Source organism: Acyrthosiphon pisum, chromosome A2 (assembly GCF_005508785.2).
Source record: "Acyrthosiphon pisum isolate AL4f chromosome A2, pea_aphid_22Mar2018_4r6ur, whole genome shotgun sequence".
NCBI lineage: Eukaryota > Metazoa > Arthropoda > Insecta > Hemiptera > Aphididae > Acyrthosiphon > Acyrthosiphon pisum.
In genome coordinates, this window is record NC_042495.1 from 1,290,695 (window position 1) to 1,307,452 (window position 16,758).

Genomic DNA, 16,758 nt, shown 5'->3' on the forward strand with positions numbered 1-16,758 from the left:
TGAAAATTTCACTGAATGTTTATACTAGCATTTTCTATATACGATAAAATTTTGAAAAATAATTAGACTCTTTTTGAGCTGTTTACGGACATTGTAAGTTTTAAATTTTTTTAGTTTTTTTTCTATAAATATCAATAAAGTTTTATCTGTTGGGCCAAAAAGTGTATAAATTTAATACAAAGCTCCTGATATATTGTTACAATATCAGTTGAAAAATATTAAAAATACATAGGCACAATTTTTTTTTATAAGCATTTAAAGATCAAATTTTAATTTGAAAAATTATTTTGTAGTTAAAAATTTATAAAATGTTCAATTTTTGTATCTAAGAATTGAAAATTTAAAACAAGTTTCCACGCAAGTAATTAATTCTGTTACCAAAAAATCTAAAAAATACATTTACGCAGTTTATTTTTATAGTCATTTTAAGTACAAATTTGGACGAAATTACATATTAAAAACCTAGGATAACTATTTTAGTTATTTTGTTGTGATTGTATAATATTATTCGTGGGTACTTGAAACTTCTAAAGTATACTATTATATATCTATGATAGTACCACGGTTTTTTGTTGATGTATAACGCGTTATAAGTACCTAATAGATATTATGATATGATTAATTTGGAATTTATTATAGGTACCTATTATAGGTCAATTTTTTTTTAATACCATAGATAAGTGTATATATGTCTAATACATAGACTGATATACCGTCTCCGCTCAGAATCGTTTTTCTTATACAGTGATATTATATCATTGAATTCAAATTTAATTCTATCCATTATACAGTGTCCCACTTGTAACCTGCTGTACAGCAGAGCGACATCCACTTACCCACCTTTTTTATAACTTATGCGCTCGTCTATATTATAGATACCTAGTACCTACTTCGTGTTAATGTGTTATGTAATACATATTAATATATTATATAAGACGTATGCCTGTGCCTTGTATACAACTTACACATAATTCCTCAGCGTATTTATTGTCTTATGATCCTGATCTGTTACTTATCTGATATTCTATATAGCTATCTATCGAATGACCCATTGCTATTTAGTATTTACCTAACAGCGTGTGGTTTACCACGTGTAGATTATAATATGGTATTTGAATTTGTGAAGCGGATTTGCGATGGTATACAAACCATGTTCAATTATATTTAAAAGAAAGCATTTAGGGCACGCATAAGTGTATGTTATTTACATACAAAAAATTATTGTTTTATTGTATGCGTCACTAATTAGAAACTTGGCGTTAGAACTTATCATTCAGTCGATTTTTCGTTAAGAATACAATTTGATGCCTAAAAAAGGTGGGCAAGTGGGTACCGCTCTGCTGTACAGAAGTTGTCGAACATATTATATGCATTTCGTTGTGTTGGATGTGCGTTATATCTGAACTCAATAATAAATCATTGTATACGAAAAACGATTCTGAGCGGATACGTTTCATCAGCCAAGCATGATACTTGTATAAATAATCGAAAAATAAAAAAATAAAAAATATTTCATTGCTATAAATAGCGTAACTTTCCGGTGAACTTTTTCATTTTTTTATAATATGTAGAAAAACCTTTGTGAAATCTTCTAGCATTTTTTATCTCACAATACATTCGCTCCGCTCAGAATCTAAAATGAGATATTATATTATGTGATATAAACTAAACCAAACGGCTATAATTAATACGTTTAAATGAAAAGCAAAACAAATCTGTCATTGGCCGGTATAGGAATACCAATTGTTTTTTATTTCCATGTTTATTTTGTATTTCAATAAACATCTAGCAGGAGTTAATCATTATTATTATCGATTTCGGAATGATAAAAACACAATAATATAATAGTCAACGACACAGATGTAAGACGCGTAGATAGTGTTTAAATATTATGCATTTTATCCTGTCACTCGTTGATTTAAGAAGACATACCTATATTACTTATAAGAATTCGACTTATAATACTGACGGCAACAATGCGTGCATTTGTTTTGTATTTACGTTTTAATGCGGTGATGGCCATTGCGTTTAGCAGCTCGATTATTTGAGAAAAACCACAACATATCGCTAATGAATCACGAGCTCTGCGCACTCTGGGGCCGATGTAAATAACTGACGGGAAGTCACGGGGTCAAGTTGAACGGAGTTGTGCAATATATAGACACACAGACGTTATACATATAGGCAGGCTACATTATGATATTATTATTATGCTCGCGTCATTTGCAGGGCGGCGTACCTCATGAAACGTTCCCGACCTGTTGCGCCTCATTACGCGTCTCGTTACAGATAATATATTATATATTATTATGATACTATATAGGCGATATTATACATTTCTACTAGGTACCTACTACCTACCTATATATGCAATGTAATTTACTATATTATGTAGACTACGGCCGTATACCTACGTGGGCGATGTGCCTATATAGCTACTGGCCTACGTCGATGCAAACCTAATATTGTACGTGAGTGATAATAATAATAACCGTCATTAACTTGCACAACAACTGCAGCAGTTTCAGTGGCACCAGTTACATTTCGCCGAAGGTTTCTCAGCGGTCGTCAGCGGAAAAAAGCGTTTGAAAATTATCATATACAGGTACCTACTACTTACAGCTGGTATATAGCACGCGGTATATAGCACTGCAGAGACGACGGAGCTACTTTATGCGGAGCCCAGGACAAGATAAATTACAATACTTATGCGGGGTTTCTGATCACACTGTATAATAACACTCCGACATCCCAATATCCGGTCTAACTGTTATGAGTGAGTCAATAGAGTTTAAAAAAAAACTTTCCTCTGAGATTTAAACTGATATAAGTCGAAAAACTGTTTCTAGACACGCAGGATTTTTTTAATCCTTAAAAAAAATACGTTTTAACTTTTATAATATACCTATAAGTTATTATTGGCAATTTGCAATTCTTCAGTAGTCATAGCTATTTTTTGTTAGTTCTTATCAACAGTTGAAGCTGAACGACGTAGGCATAATGCCATAATGACTAATGATATAATATGATAATATAATATTATGATTTATAAACGTCGTTACGTTTTCAGCACTTTGCACAGACTGTACGTATAGACAACTGGAAAAAGATCTTCGCGAGATAAACTCTGTGTAGGTACACAAAACTGTACACATACTTAACTTCCATGTTTTTTTATTTATTTCAGTTTTATTTCTCTATTCCACGCATGTTTTCTGAGCACTCTCTCTAGTCTCTACGTCCACGTCGGCTACGACTGGTTTTTACATTTTATATGTTTACGTCATAGCAGATTTCGCGTATACGTATATTTAGGTATACGTTTGTTCAGTTTATTGTCACTTTTTTTGATCCTCTATTTAGATAAACTTAGGTATATGTAGACTATTGTTACATAATTCTGAGCCGTTCCCAGAAACGGTACACTTTTTACCGTCACATGTTTTCTGTGCTTTCACAATATGATTCCGACACTCAATCGTATAATAATACTTCAATACTTACTTGATACACATTATTACTGCACGTTCCTATAGTGATATAATATATAAAGCTATATTATAAATAAGCTATATTATAAAGTTATATTTGTATAGAGGTATTCTTAACTAGATGTAAGATGATTTTTTTTTTATAAACGATTAGATAAAAATAGTGTTAATGTGATTATAACTGATATAGTATAACTATCAAATAATAATTCATTATAACACTAACCTATATAATGTATATGTACCTATACAAATACGCACTGTAAGTCTGTATATGTGTCACTGTAAAAAAATGATAAATTATAACGATTTCAGTTGCTGCAGTGTTGTTATTCTACGGTTTTTTGTTGCGTAATTAATGATCGTTTCTAAAAATATTTTTTGACGGGTTATACTATAAAAAATAAAACCGAAAACCTACTACATACTACTGATTATTACGTTACATATGAAAACAATTTTACTCATTATTTATTATTATTATTTTTTTTTTTATAGATATTTGATTTTCTTACGACGAGTGTCATTCCAACGGTCCTGCAGTTTGCGAAAGGCATTACATATGAGCGTTATTTCGATTACGTTCGCATTCGATTCAATAATATGAGTTACGAGATTAAATTATTAGGTGCTGTACTGCTTTGTACCTACTTTTGAGCATATTTTTTTATTGAACTATGGCGACTATGGCCATTAGCATTTTGTAGGGGGGTTACAGTTGGCTTTCTAGCATGTACCTATACAATAATTAATAATATTATGTATAAAGTTCACGGGAATTCAAACCATACGCGTACATATTATACGATATACCTTAGGTATACTGGTACACATCAAATGCGGTATACCGTGTTTTCCGGTCGTCCTTTTGACTTCAACAGAAAAAACTGTGTATTACACATAAGTACATTATATTTTTATATTTTATTGTGCACGATATTGTACATAGTATCGTGTATGTATAATATTATGTTAGTTCATCGCAATGGTTAAGTACAATTGGGCCAGTGTGCACATTATGTGTAGGGATAAAACGTCTGTAAGAAAAATTAAAACCCCAGCAACTCTTGGCGACAACTATATACGTCTAATAGACATCTCTTTCGAAATACTTTCCCTGCTTCGTCTATTTATTCATTCGATCGGTTTTCATTTTCCCTGATTATATTATAGACAACTATATATACCTACATATAGAAGGTAATAGGAAAATATGTATACACATTCGAGGCACAGCTACAGACTTCGTTTTCTAAAACTGAATAGGTATATTGTGTTAACTGATACTTGGTAGATAAAACCATTGGTTTTCATAATATAATATACACGTATAAGCTGTAAATAATAATTAATATATAATATTAAAATATAATAAGCCGGGCTAAATGTTAATTGTTGTGGGTACACAATATAATTTAATATAAGTTCGCATCGTTCGTATAAAAGCTGACCGTATATAATACATAATTTCACACACATTAACATAATGGGTAAGTACATATTATACGTTAAGTATGAGTACGTTATTTGTAATGCGTTACCTCACGTGCGTGAAAATATACATCGTTATAAATATAATTATAATATAATATTAAAATTAAAAATAGTTATGCATAAAAAATAATATGATTTGTGAATCGCCCCGAACGTCATGTGAAGGTATCTGTGTGTATCTGTATTACGAAGCTGAAAAGTGCATCAGCCGAGGTACAGCTGCGTGGTATATAGACTGGCGTTACGAAACCGTTGACGATCTATATTATAATATAATTTTATATTATATTATTATCTACCCAGCAATAATAACGAGGGCCGTTCTCACGTGCGCTCGGCGACGTTATTTGACTTCAAGTTTCGTTAAAAGCGCGGCGGTCAACTGTACCGCGGAATCCAATTATTATTATCATACACCACACACACACATAAGTATATTATCTCGGGGCCGGGATAAAGCCCGAGGCCACGACTCGAGTATAGGTACCTACCACACGCACGCGTGCAGTCCTTCGGTTTATTTTTTTACCTCTTTCTCTCTTTCCTTCGTCTTACGAGAGCCGCATGCAGTTGTAGGCCTCCCGTACATGTTATTTTTTTTATATATAAATACGCGTCGGATGACCGTACGCTTTCAGTGTCTCAACTCGCGCACGCTCGTCTATAATATAATTATATTACTACTTTTCTATGACTGCTACCTATACATAGTATACCTACTGCAATACCGCGGTTGTTCTTTTAAACCGACATTCGCCCGCTGTCAGTTCGGAAAAGTTCTGCACATAAAGCTAAATATCATAAAGTAGATGCGCCGATATACCGCTACAATGTCACCCTACACGGTAAGCTTAAAATACGGTTGAAATCATCTATGTACATACCTACTTCACCTTAATGTATTATTATTCTTTTTATTATTATTATGTAGCTTATAATATTTGAATTACGTATTATAAGCTCAAACGTACTAATTTGTTCTAACAAAATTATTAAATACATTAACCATAGATATATTTAAAAATATGTAAGCACGTTCACAGAAAATATTTACTTTTTTAATTTAGTTTTTTTTTATCACTTTCTGTGATATATCATGACGTACTTGTATTTTTTAGGTATGCAATATACTAGGTATGTCGTAGGTATAATTTAGTATATGTTTTAAAGTTAAGGCGTAGGATTGCAAACGGACAATTATTTCAACGAAAATGTACCAATCTTTTGTCAATCGTACCGATGGCCCTGATAACGCGATAAGATTTCTGAAATCTGATTTGAATTCGATAATATATCTACGTGAGATCAATCAGGCCACTTTTTTTAAATTTTTGTTCCTAAGCTTTTATACATTTTGTTTAAATATTTTCAACTTATGAAATTTTAAATGTTGATTATTCGAAAATAAAAATTAAATATCTTAAAATGTGGCCCGATCGGTCTCAAATAGACATATTTACAAATTCAGATTAGTTTTCAGAAGTCTTATCGCGTTATCAGGTTCATCGGTAAGATTGAAAAAAAGTACATAAAAAACATCGATTAAAATGAGGACAAATGAGCATAAATATTGTTTACTGTTCACTCGCGAAACGCCGTAGTGGTGACTTGTATGTGCGCGTGTGGAAACGCTCCATTATTTTATTTACACACAGTCACACAAACTAATGATCACTTACTACGCACACATTTACAAGACCCACAGTATGCATATAATTTAAAAATTGCCTATTTTGAAGCTCTTAAAAACTGTCCGTTTGCAATCCCCTTAAACTCAACCCTGGTTAAGGATAGGTAAGTTGAGTCAACTCGGTTAAGTTAAAAGTTACATTGAAACTTACAATTGTTAACTTATTTTAATTTTTAATATAATATAAATAGCCAGTACAGTACCTAATATGTTTTAAAATAATAAAAAATAAATGTTCATGCAATATCCATCATCAATAACAATTATATTATATTTAGTTTTCAATTTTTTCTAAATTAACGTAACTATTAGATTTGATTAAAAGTAACTCGTTATTTATTAAGTTTATATCAATAAATATCAGTGAAGTTAAAAATTAAGTACCTAAATGAAAATTACATTTTAATAAGTTAAAATTAACTTAACTTTTAAGTTTTAACGTAACTTAAACTTATTAACTCGTTTAAGTCCAGGCCTGCTTAAACGTATGTGTATCGTTGAATGTATGCAGAAATTGCTGATTGTGGTGGTCGGGTAACCATGCAATAGTAATATCTATTGTGTCATATAATATGTGCTTATAATATTATTAAGTTGCGTTAACTTTATCAGAATTACTAATTTTTAACTACATAACTAGGTTAAGTATACTAGGTGTTAATTTTAGAGGCCAAAACTGGCAAAACACGTCTCTCTGTGGTAGGTACTCAAAAACTGGCCGTTCGAATTTAGGTATGCGTTATGCCGCAATATCACATCAGCATTCAACATTAAATCTGTCTAACTTTCAATGGATAATAATCTTATACATAGTATTACATTATTTTTTATGATCACTAAAAAGTAAAACTCATAATTCGTTCTAATAATATACCTTTTTGGATTTTTCATTACTCGAGTAATCTCTGACATAAAACCAGGTATAATTTTTAATTTAAAAATTATATTTTTTTCACAATTTATTATACCAAACGAGTGATAATAGTTGTTATTATAATAACCTGTTACACTCGATTTTCTTCATAATATTATATAACAATGAACCTGCTAAAACACTCTAATAAGGGCCAACAACACATCATTATTATTAGCCAACACATAAGATTATAAGAATAGTTTGACACATCTCAAAATAGGTGATTTTTGAGTTTTCATAGAATTCATGAAAGTATCTTAATAAAATATGTATATTTGTATGTAGAATACATTTAACACTTTCAATAAGATGTCAAACATTCCTACATATTTTGAACTACAAAAATGAATAATTTATAACATATAACAAATGTAATAATTTTAAATGTTAAAATCATTCTACCGAAAAATCACGATTTTTATATATAACATAAATACATAATGCATTTTTATTTATCGAGCCTTAAAACGCGGCGGTTAATATGCCAAGTAGTTAACGGTTCCCTAACCGTAACCTCGATTTTGTATTTTGAATAATAAGAAACCGAAACTGTATCAAAAATCCTTATCGCTTTGTTCCTTTTTAGCAGCTGCGGTCACTGGTCGTGGTCGTCATCGCTACATCATCACTGCTGCAGATGACGTCGGGCAGCCCCTTGTCTGTGTACGGTTACGGAGCGGCCGCTCAGCCACGGGCCGACTACCGTCACAACGGCTACTACGGGCGCGCGGCCGCGGCCGACGAGCACGCCGCCGCCCCGCCTAAATACAACTTCGCGTACGACGTGTCCGACGCGTACACGGGCGACTACAAGTCTCAGACCGAAGTGAGAGACGGCAATAACGTCAAGGGACAGTACACGGTCGTCGAACCGGACGGTACCAGGCGCGTGGTGGACTACACGGCTGACGAGGAGAACGGCTTCAACGCGGTCGTGTCCAAGGAGGGCCACCCGGCCGCCGATGCTCCTGCTTACCGACCCGTGGCCGCCGCTCCAGCTTACCGACCGGCCGCCGCCGCCGCTCCCTCTTACCGACCGGCCGCCGATGCTCCCGCTTATCGACCCGCCGCCGTTCCTTCTTACCGACCAGCCTACAAACCGGCCTACAAGCCATCCTTGTCCGCCGCCTACCGTCCGGCACCAGCCGCCGTCTACCAGCACGCCGCCGATGCCGCCGACGAGCCCCCGGCTTACCCGGAAGCCCCGTTGTACAAATCCGCCTACAAGCAGCCACCTTCCTATTACCCATACAGATCGTACTGATCGAGTCAGTATAATATTATTATATCGTTCAGTGACTATAATATTCTTATTACCTATGACTGTATATTGTTCATTACAACTACCTATTATTAAAATATTATTGTTAAACGAGATTGATTCTTAATAAATAAAATAATATAATATATTTTTACTCGTCGAACTTGATGTTTATGACAACTTAGGTACGTTTTCCTGTCTATGCGGCTATACAGTAGCGTACGCAGTCCTTTATTTCGGTTAGGGTTTTATCTAAGGCTAATCACAACCCGCGGGGGGATTCATCACAGTTAACATAATTTTTTGGTAAATGGTCTTTGTAGAATTTGTCAAAACAAACTATAGAGTTATAGTCTCAAATTTAGTCTAGAGTATTCGACTTGGTGTCTTGGCCATCTTTGTAACCTCCTCAGTCCATAATAAACGTGGTATAATAATCGAAGGTATACGATTGTGGCAGGCGTCAATGTTTTTAAACAGCCAAAAAAAAAATTGAAACTATGATTGTCGATGTTATTGTAATTCCAATATAACAATTTAGTGGCTTGCCGCAGAGCGTTTGCTGCTACCAGTCACGCAATGCGACTGGGAGCAAGTGACACCCACTGCTACTAGTTCTCGGATTGGTGACCACCCGTGTTCATAGTAGTAAAAACCTTACCACACATACACGTGCTTGCTTACCTGCTGTAAAAACACCTTACCATACAAACCTTACCAACCACAGTTCATAATTCTCTACAATACCAAATGGCCATAGTTTCCGGGCTTAAGTTCAAAAAATAAAAAAAAATTACTATAAATGTACAGTTTATTATATGTATTTATAATATATAAAAAAATGACCAACAATTAATATACTCTGTGTATTGTTTATGGTGCGGTAAATAAGATCATTTTGTGGAAAGAAGAAAGTTCAGGAAGGATTAGAACCTTACCTCTGCATAGGACACTGTTGCTACATTGTATAATATTATAATGTACCCAGAGGCGTACCCAGGATTTTTTTATGGGGGGGGTCCAAAATGTTTATTTTATTTGTTCTCTAATTATAGTTAAAGTTTAATTCATTACCAACATATTACTGTTAATAACTATAATATAGTTAGTAGTTACAATAGTAATAGTCAATAGTTATACACACACTCACAGCACATATACAGAAAAGTTTATAACAATAGGTAGGTACTATAATTTTAAATCAATTTTTATTTGGTAATATAATGTTATAAAAATTACATTATTTAACTTATAATTATTAAAATAATTAAACTTAAAATTTTAATCTCCTGTTTTTTTTTACAAGTTTCTCAATTATATCATCTGGTGTTAAGATTTCATTTCGATGAATATTAAGCATTGCAAGTCCATTTAGTCTGTCTTTCCAATACAGTATTTCTGAGATATGTTTTAAGATTTCTTAATGAAGAGAAACTTCTCTCAGAAGTACATGTCGTGACTGGTAATATACATAATATTTTTATTAACTTGTATATATTTGGGAACAAGTCTTCATCACAAAATTGTAGAAATTGTATTACAGTTTTTGGCTTTTGATCTTCTTCAGTTCTTTTTAAGACATTTTTCCACATCTTAATTTCTGCTATTACAATATCAGGTTCACTTAAATTATCCGAATCTTTATAAAAATCTATCAATTGTAAAATGTCATTATTATTATTGTCCAATTCATTTTTAAATAACATTTTAAAACCTTTTAAAACCAATTTGTGTTCAATAAAACGACTATTTATTTGATCTAAAAAGTAATCCAAAAATGGTATAAATATTGATATTTTGAAGTATTCTTCTGGAGATTTACTAATTATGTTATAATTATAACACGGTTTATACATTATAAATTATAATATAATAATATAATCTATAACCTTTGTATACTGAAGATAATGGGAAATATTAAAATACACTGTAAACCTACTCTTATTATACGATTTACTATTAAACAATTGTGTAAATGTAGATATCTCAATGGAGGGGGTCCGGACCCGAAAACCCCCCCCTTGGGTACGCCCCTGAATGTACCTATTTTAACCGACTGACAAAAATCGTTATAAATATATTGGAACGTAACAATAGTGTTATATCATATATGTATATTATATTATAATTTATAGTTATTATTATCGTATTATTATAAGTGTATAGAATTTTTTCGATACCTATGATATTATTACGGTGATTACACCTTACACGATATAATTATGTTGTAGATATAGGACATTATAGGTATTCCTATTTGTTATTTACCCCCACTCGTCGGTTTGTCAAAATATAGGTACAGGCATAGGCACAATTAGGGGATGGGGCTGGAGGGGCTAAGCCCCCTCAAAAACATTCAAAGCCCCCCCCCCAAAAAAAACCACGCAGAACTTTATATCATCATATTGATAAATAAATTGATTAATAATATGTGATAACGGCTGAAAAAATAAATAACAAAATAAATTCTTGTAAGTTAAATAAATTACACAACTATTAATTTTTGGGGGTTTCGACCCCCCCCTCCTGTTTACGTGCCTGATAAAGATGATAAGCTATACACAACTTGCTGTTATTCAGTCATATCATATTATGTGTTGATACCTATATAAATAGCTCATTAACAGAAAGTACAAAAACTGAGCGCACCAAACCGTCCTCAGCTGAAAAGCATTACAATGTACCACCATACTTGTTATTTTTATTCCTTAGACTATCGTCTGTCAATTAAATGGTCAATATTTCTTTGACCATTCAATTACGTCCAGTATTCGTGCATTCGTGCTTTGTGGTTATATTTTGGCATTTGCTATTATGTGAACAAAATCTATATAGGGTGAATAGTGGAAAAAAAAGTTTTTGAGAGGCGGTGATTGAAAAATAACCGTAAGTATACCTGAACAAAATACATGGAATTTCCACAAGTCTATTGACATATTTATTAATAATATTATCAAATAAAAACCAAATATTATATAACATAACACACAATTTTATTCAAGTTAATTTACATGTACAATTTATTTATTAATTAATTAACACCAGTCGGCATTTACATAGTTGGTAATATAATATAATATATACAGGTAATAAAAAATAATAAATGATAATATAAATGTGAAATTTACATATTATACAATTTACATATTAAACAATTTACATATACAATTTAAATATTATACAATTTACATATTATACAGCTTACATATTATACAATTTACAGCATAGTTACAATTTATAAATTTTTAGGTATAAGTATATACATTTTTTAAAGAAGATTGTCCGGCTATCAAAACAGCGTCCAACCGGCAGCCGAACACAAACGCTTAATGGTCATCTATATTACTTCGACGAGTGAATATTTTTACCCGTCTCCACATCGACCGACGTCTAGGTGTGGCCGCGGTTAATGCTACGTCCATTTCCGCAGCATCTCCGCAGCCACCACCGGTTACAATTTTCTCTACGATGGCTTTCTCGTGGCCTGGCAGTTCTGTCAAGGTGCTTTTTGACCCTGCGTCACATGCAATTATCCGTATCAAACTAGCTGGAAGTTGCGCGTCGAATTCGACCACCGGCTCAACAGGTGTGCATATCGGCGAGGCGGACAACACCGTATCCATATCAATGAGAAGCAATTATTTAATAATTGCTTCACATATATTTATTTTCAATTATTTTTATAACCATAGGTATATCTGAATGACTTGTTTACGTGGGAAGATTTGTGAAGTTTTCAATTATATACTGAAATTGCAAAAGAGAAAATGGGTAGTTATTGGTGCTAAGAAGAACCTCTTCAGCTGGTTTCAGTGGGTTGACTAGATTATTATCTTCTACTTCAGATAAAGAATTGCAGTATCAGGAACTTACTTTTACTGTTTTATTTTCAAGCTGAGCAGCGTGAGTAATACAGGAGTATTTGTCATATAGTGGATGATTTTTTCGACGAAGAAGTTTTAGATAAGGGTCTTTTGATTTGATTGTCGTTCTGATCTATTTGGATAATTTGTCATATTACTTTTTCATGAGTATCTGTTATATATATATATATATTGTATCTTGTCAATGTACTTAATACTACTTATATAGGTATAGGCCATTGCATTGTCGTTTGTATGTACTCTTGTAATCTACTCAAAATTGCAACAATGGTAGTATTATATGGTATTTTCTTTCGTGTTATACTGATACTAATTACCTAGGTACAGTAAATCAATATAGACTATAGTAATCAATAGTTCACAAATAGGTACAAATAATTAGAATAACTGAATAACAAGAATCTTAGTCTTCGTGGATCAACAACAACAACAATAATAATAATAATATGATTTATCTAACTCGTCAGTACAATTTAATAATATATAAATTATAGATAAATAGATAATAAAAAATGTAAAATCAGTAACCGACAAACTAAGTCGGCAGTCGACATGCTGCAGTCTTCTGTAAACGGCTTCAGAATATGTTGGTTGATGCAGCCTAAATTCTGGATACATTTTACACAGGACACAGAAAAAAATATAAAAATTAAACATAATATATTAGGTACACGTTTGTGTATAAGTATGATAATAAATTATTGTTAGACTATATTCGAGCCGAACCAATGACAAAATAATAAACTTTGATTATTAGAGTCCTGCAAGAGTAGACGGGAGCTATTTGAGTAGGTACCTATATAAGTATGTGTGTACTGTGTACCTACCTTATAAATATTACATAATATTTACATGTGATTTTAGTGCAGAATTGTCAAATTCAGTTCCAGATAATCTAGCATAATATTATGTTATACGCGTTATAATAATACATAGGAACAAGGTTATACAGGCTATACATATAGATCTGACACGCGTGTAGGTCGTAGATGAGTGTTTGTGTACAACATAATAGGTATGTATGTATGCTCGTTTAGGGTATAAGTCGTGTAGAGTCAACTGGTGGCCTTGCTTTATAATAGAACATTATTATTATCATCATCCGTTATAGTCGCGTTATAACACCCGCGACACTCGACTGATCACGCTTTCCGTCGCAACGACAGCCTCCGGGTCACACGTGCAGTATCCTCGCGGGTAATCGATTTCAAGTCACACAACAAGCATTATATTATAATATTATTACATTGCTTTTATTATAGTGTAGCATAGTCATTTGTGGGTAAACACGAGAAAGTGAGGGACACAATACAAGAGTACAAGACCCGGTTCCCGTGAACTCTGAGAAGACCTGTACGCGACCATAAACATATTATTATTACATCTACCGCGGTTATTGTATACCTATAGCTGTAAGATGCAAAATATTATAATGCCTATCGTAGGTATGTCAGTATGTAGATAGCAGATCTGTACTTACCACTCTGTATATAATTTTATTAGTTATAAAATTTTGTTTTTAATTATTAATGTTAATGTTGTTTTTTTTCTACGTGTGGGTTTTATAAATATTATGTATTTATTTATTAATATTTATTTCAGAGTGATTTACAAAGTACGCTAACTTCCACTTTTTACATAAATAATGAATTTATTCAAATTCTGATTTTTGTAATAGTTTAAAATTATGCCTATTTAAGTGTAATATTTTTAAATAGGTACTCTATTTAAGGAGTCTCCTGTGGTGTTATAAATTTTCTTTTTTTCGAATGAGATCCAACTTTTTTTTATTGTAAATTATATAGCAAATTAATCATCTTTTTAAAGCTGATGAATCAAATCAAATTTATCTTAAGTAAATTATGGTCTACAGTCCACACACCGGACACACCGCCATAGATTATGTCATGTTTATAGACTGCAACTTTTCAATTTCTTTATCTTCTGTTAGGCGTGCATCTACAGGCCGATCACCAAAGGTCACTTAAAAGGTAGTCACTATGTAATGTAAGATGACACACCGTTTTTGCTTTGAATCGTTTTTCATATGACGTACCTAACGATTTATCATTGAATTAAAATTTAACACAACCATTAGTATGACTCAGGTCATACACTCTTGACTAGTATAGACTATTATTCTATACTATACTATACTAGCAGTAGTTACTTTTAGTAATTTCCTAAATTGTTTTTAAATATATTATGTATTAATTATTGCAAAATATTATTATTACCAGAAAAAGTATAAGCCCTGTTTTTAAAAAAAATGTAAAATTTGTATATATTATTATATACCTCTATTCACATCTCATAAGGGTACATTGGTTAACTATTAATATACTCATAAGATCAAATATCTCAATAGGTACATTATTTCATTGAAATTTGATACGTAATAAAAACATTTTTTTTTAACTTCTCATGGGCCCTCAGTCGGGCCCATTATTCTGATGAAATAAGTAAAAATAAAAATACACTATTAATATAAAAAAAGAAACAATATTTTAACAACATAATTTTTATTTTTATTGAGCCGAAAGAGATTTGACACAAAATGGTCTGAATTTGATAATAGTATATAAAAAAAATTATGTTTGGTGAAGCCAAAATATAATATGTGTTTTGACACAAAGTGGTCTGAATTCAGAATTACTGATATTATATAAGCAAAAAAATTTATATTTGATGAGCCGAAAGATAAGAGGTTTGACGCAAAATGGTCTGAAAATTTAATAATTTCGAACATGAAAAATAATTAATGATATTATATAAAAAAAAAAAAAAACACCAGACAAGACACAAAAGCAGGGGGATTGATACGTGATGGCGAGGTGTGTGCAGATGCAAAGGCCACTGGTCACCTCCGTATGTTCTCGCGGCCGGTCCCTAAGGCGGACGAGTGTGATCGCTGGCGCGTTTGCTCGCGGGTGACGACCATCGTGACGGCGGGCTGGACCCGACCGCGACGGCCGCGGGAGCGACATTGGACGACGATTGACGGCGAACGGCTAGTGCGCGATGTTGTGCGCGTCGACGTTGCACAGGTGCTAAAGACGACTGTTGTGAAGGCGACGTCGGAGACACCAAAGCACTGAGCGAGCGAAGACAGCTATTTGGTGCTGTGGAATCGGTGGCGACCTGAGGCGCGACTAAGCCGGCGGAATTACCACTGGACGAAAAGGGGAAAGAATCGGCAAACCACAGCGCAACGCACCGCAGTCCTGATACCCTCCGTGATTTTCGTCCTGGCTTCCGACTCGACCTGTGCGGGACCACCACTGGACGAAAAGGGGAGAGAATCGGCAAACCACAGCGCAACGCACCATGGTCCTGATCTCCTCCGTGATTTTCGTCCTGGAGTCCCGAGACTCGGCCGACGGGATGACCGCAGGCCGAAAAGGGGAGAGAATCGTCAGACCACGCCGCAACGCACCATGGTCCTGATCCTATCCGTGATTTTCGTCCTGGGGTCCCGAGACTCGACCGACGGGATGACCGCGGGCCGAAAAGGGGAGAGAATCGGCAAACCACGCCGCAACGCACCATGGTCCTGATCCCCTCCGTGATTTTCGTCCTGGAGTCCCGAGACTCGGCCGACGGGATGACCGCAGGCCGAAAAGGGGAGAGAATCGTCAGACCACGCCGCAACGCACCATGGTCCTGATCCTATCCGTGATTTTCGTCCTGGGGTCCCGTCGGCACCGTGTCTGTCGCGCCAATGGCCCCGCCGCCGTGGAGTCACGAACCGCCGAACCCTGAAACTTTATCAGTTTCTACGGGTCGGGCGATACAGCGACGTCCGAGTTCCCATAGCTTACCTTAGCTCTATCGCTCACCCGTCGTGCTCTGAGGTCTCCGCCGCCGCCGTCACGAGTCACCTTCGAGCACGCTGCAGCCGTCGTCGAAGTACCGTAGGGGCGGTATCGTTGCCCGCGCCGGTACAGCTAGCCGTCGTATGTCGTCGTCATCGTCATCGTCGTCCGTCCGTCGCTCCTCGCACGACCGACGCAGCTGGGCCA

At 34.3% G+C, this 16,758-nt stretch overlaps 1 protein-coding gene across 7 annotated transcripts in view; it reads left to right on the forward strand.

Annotated features, from left to right (window-relative positions):
- Positions 1–9,006, forward strand: part of LOC100164424 (cuticle protein 7-like) — a 10,676-nt gene extending 1,670 nt beyond the window's left edge. Inside the window, exons 1-3 of one of the 7 annotated variants that reach the window (XM_029490077.1) lie at positions 1,876–2,776; positions 3,990–4,119; positions 8,178–9,006. In XM_029490077.1, the coding sequence (XP_029345937.1) occupies positions 8,229–8,855 (627 nt within the window). In that variant the 5' untranslated portion in view covers positions 1,876–2,776; positions 3,990–4,119; positions 8,178–8,228 and the 3' untranslated portion in view covers positions 8,856–9,006. The other 6 variants (XM_029490076.1, XM_029490078.1, XM_016801523.2 and 3 more) reach the window with 6 other exon arrangements.
- Positions 9,007–16,758: the final 7,752 nt, after the last annotated feature.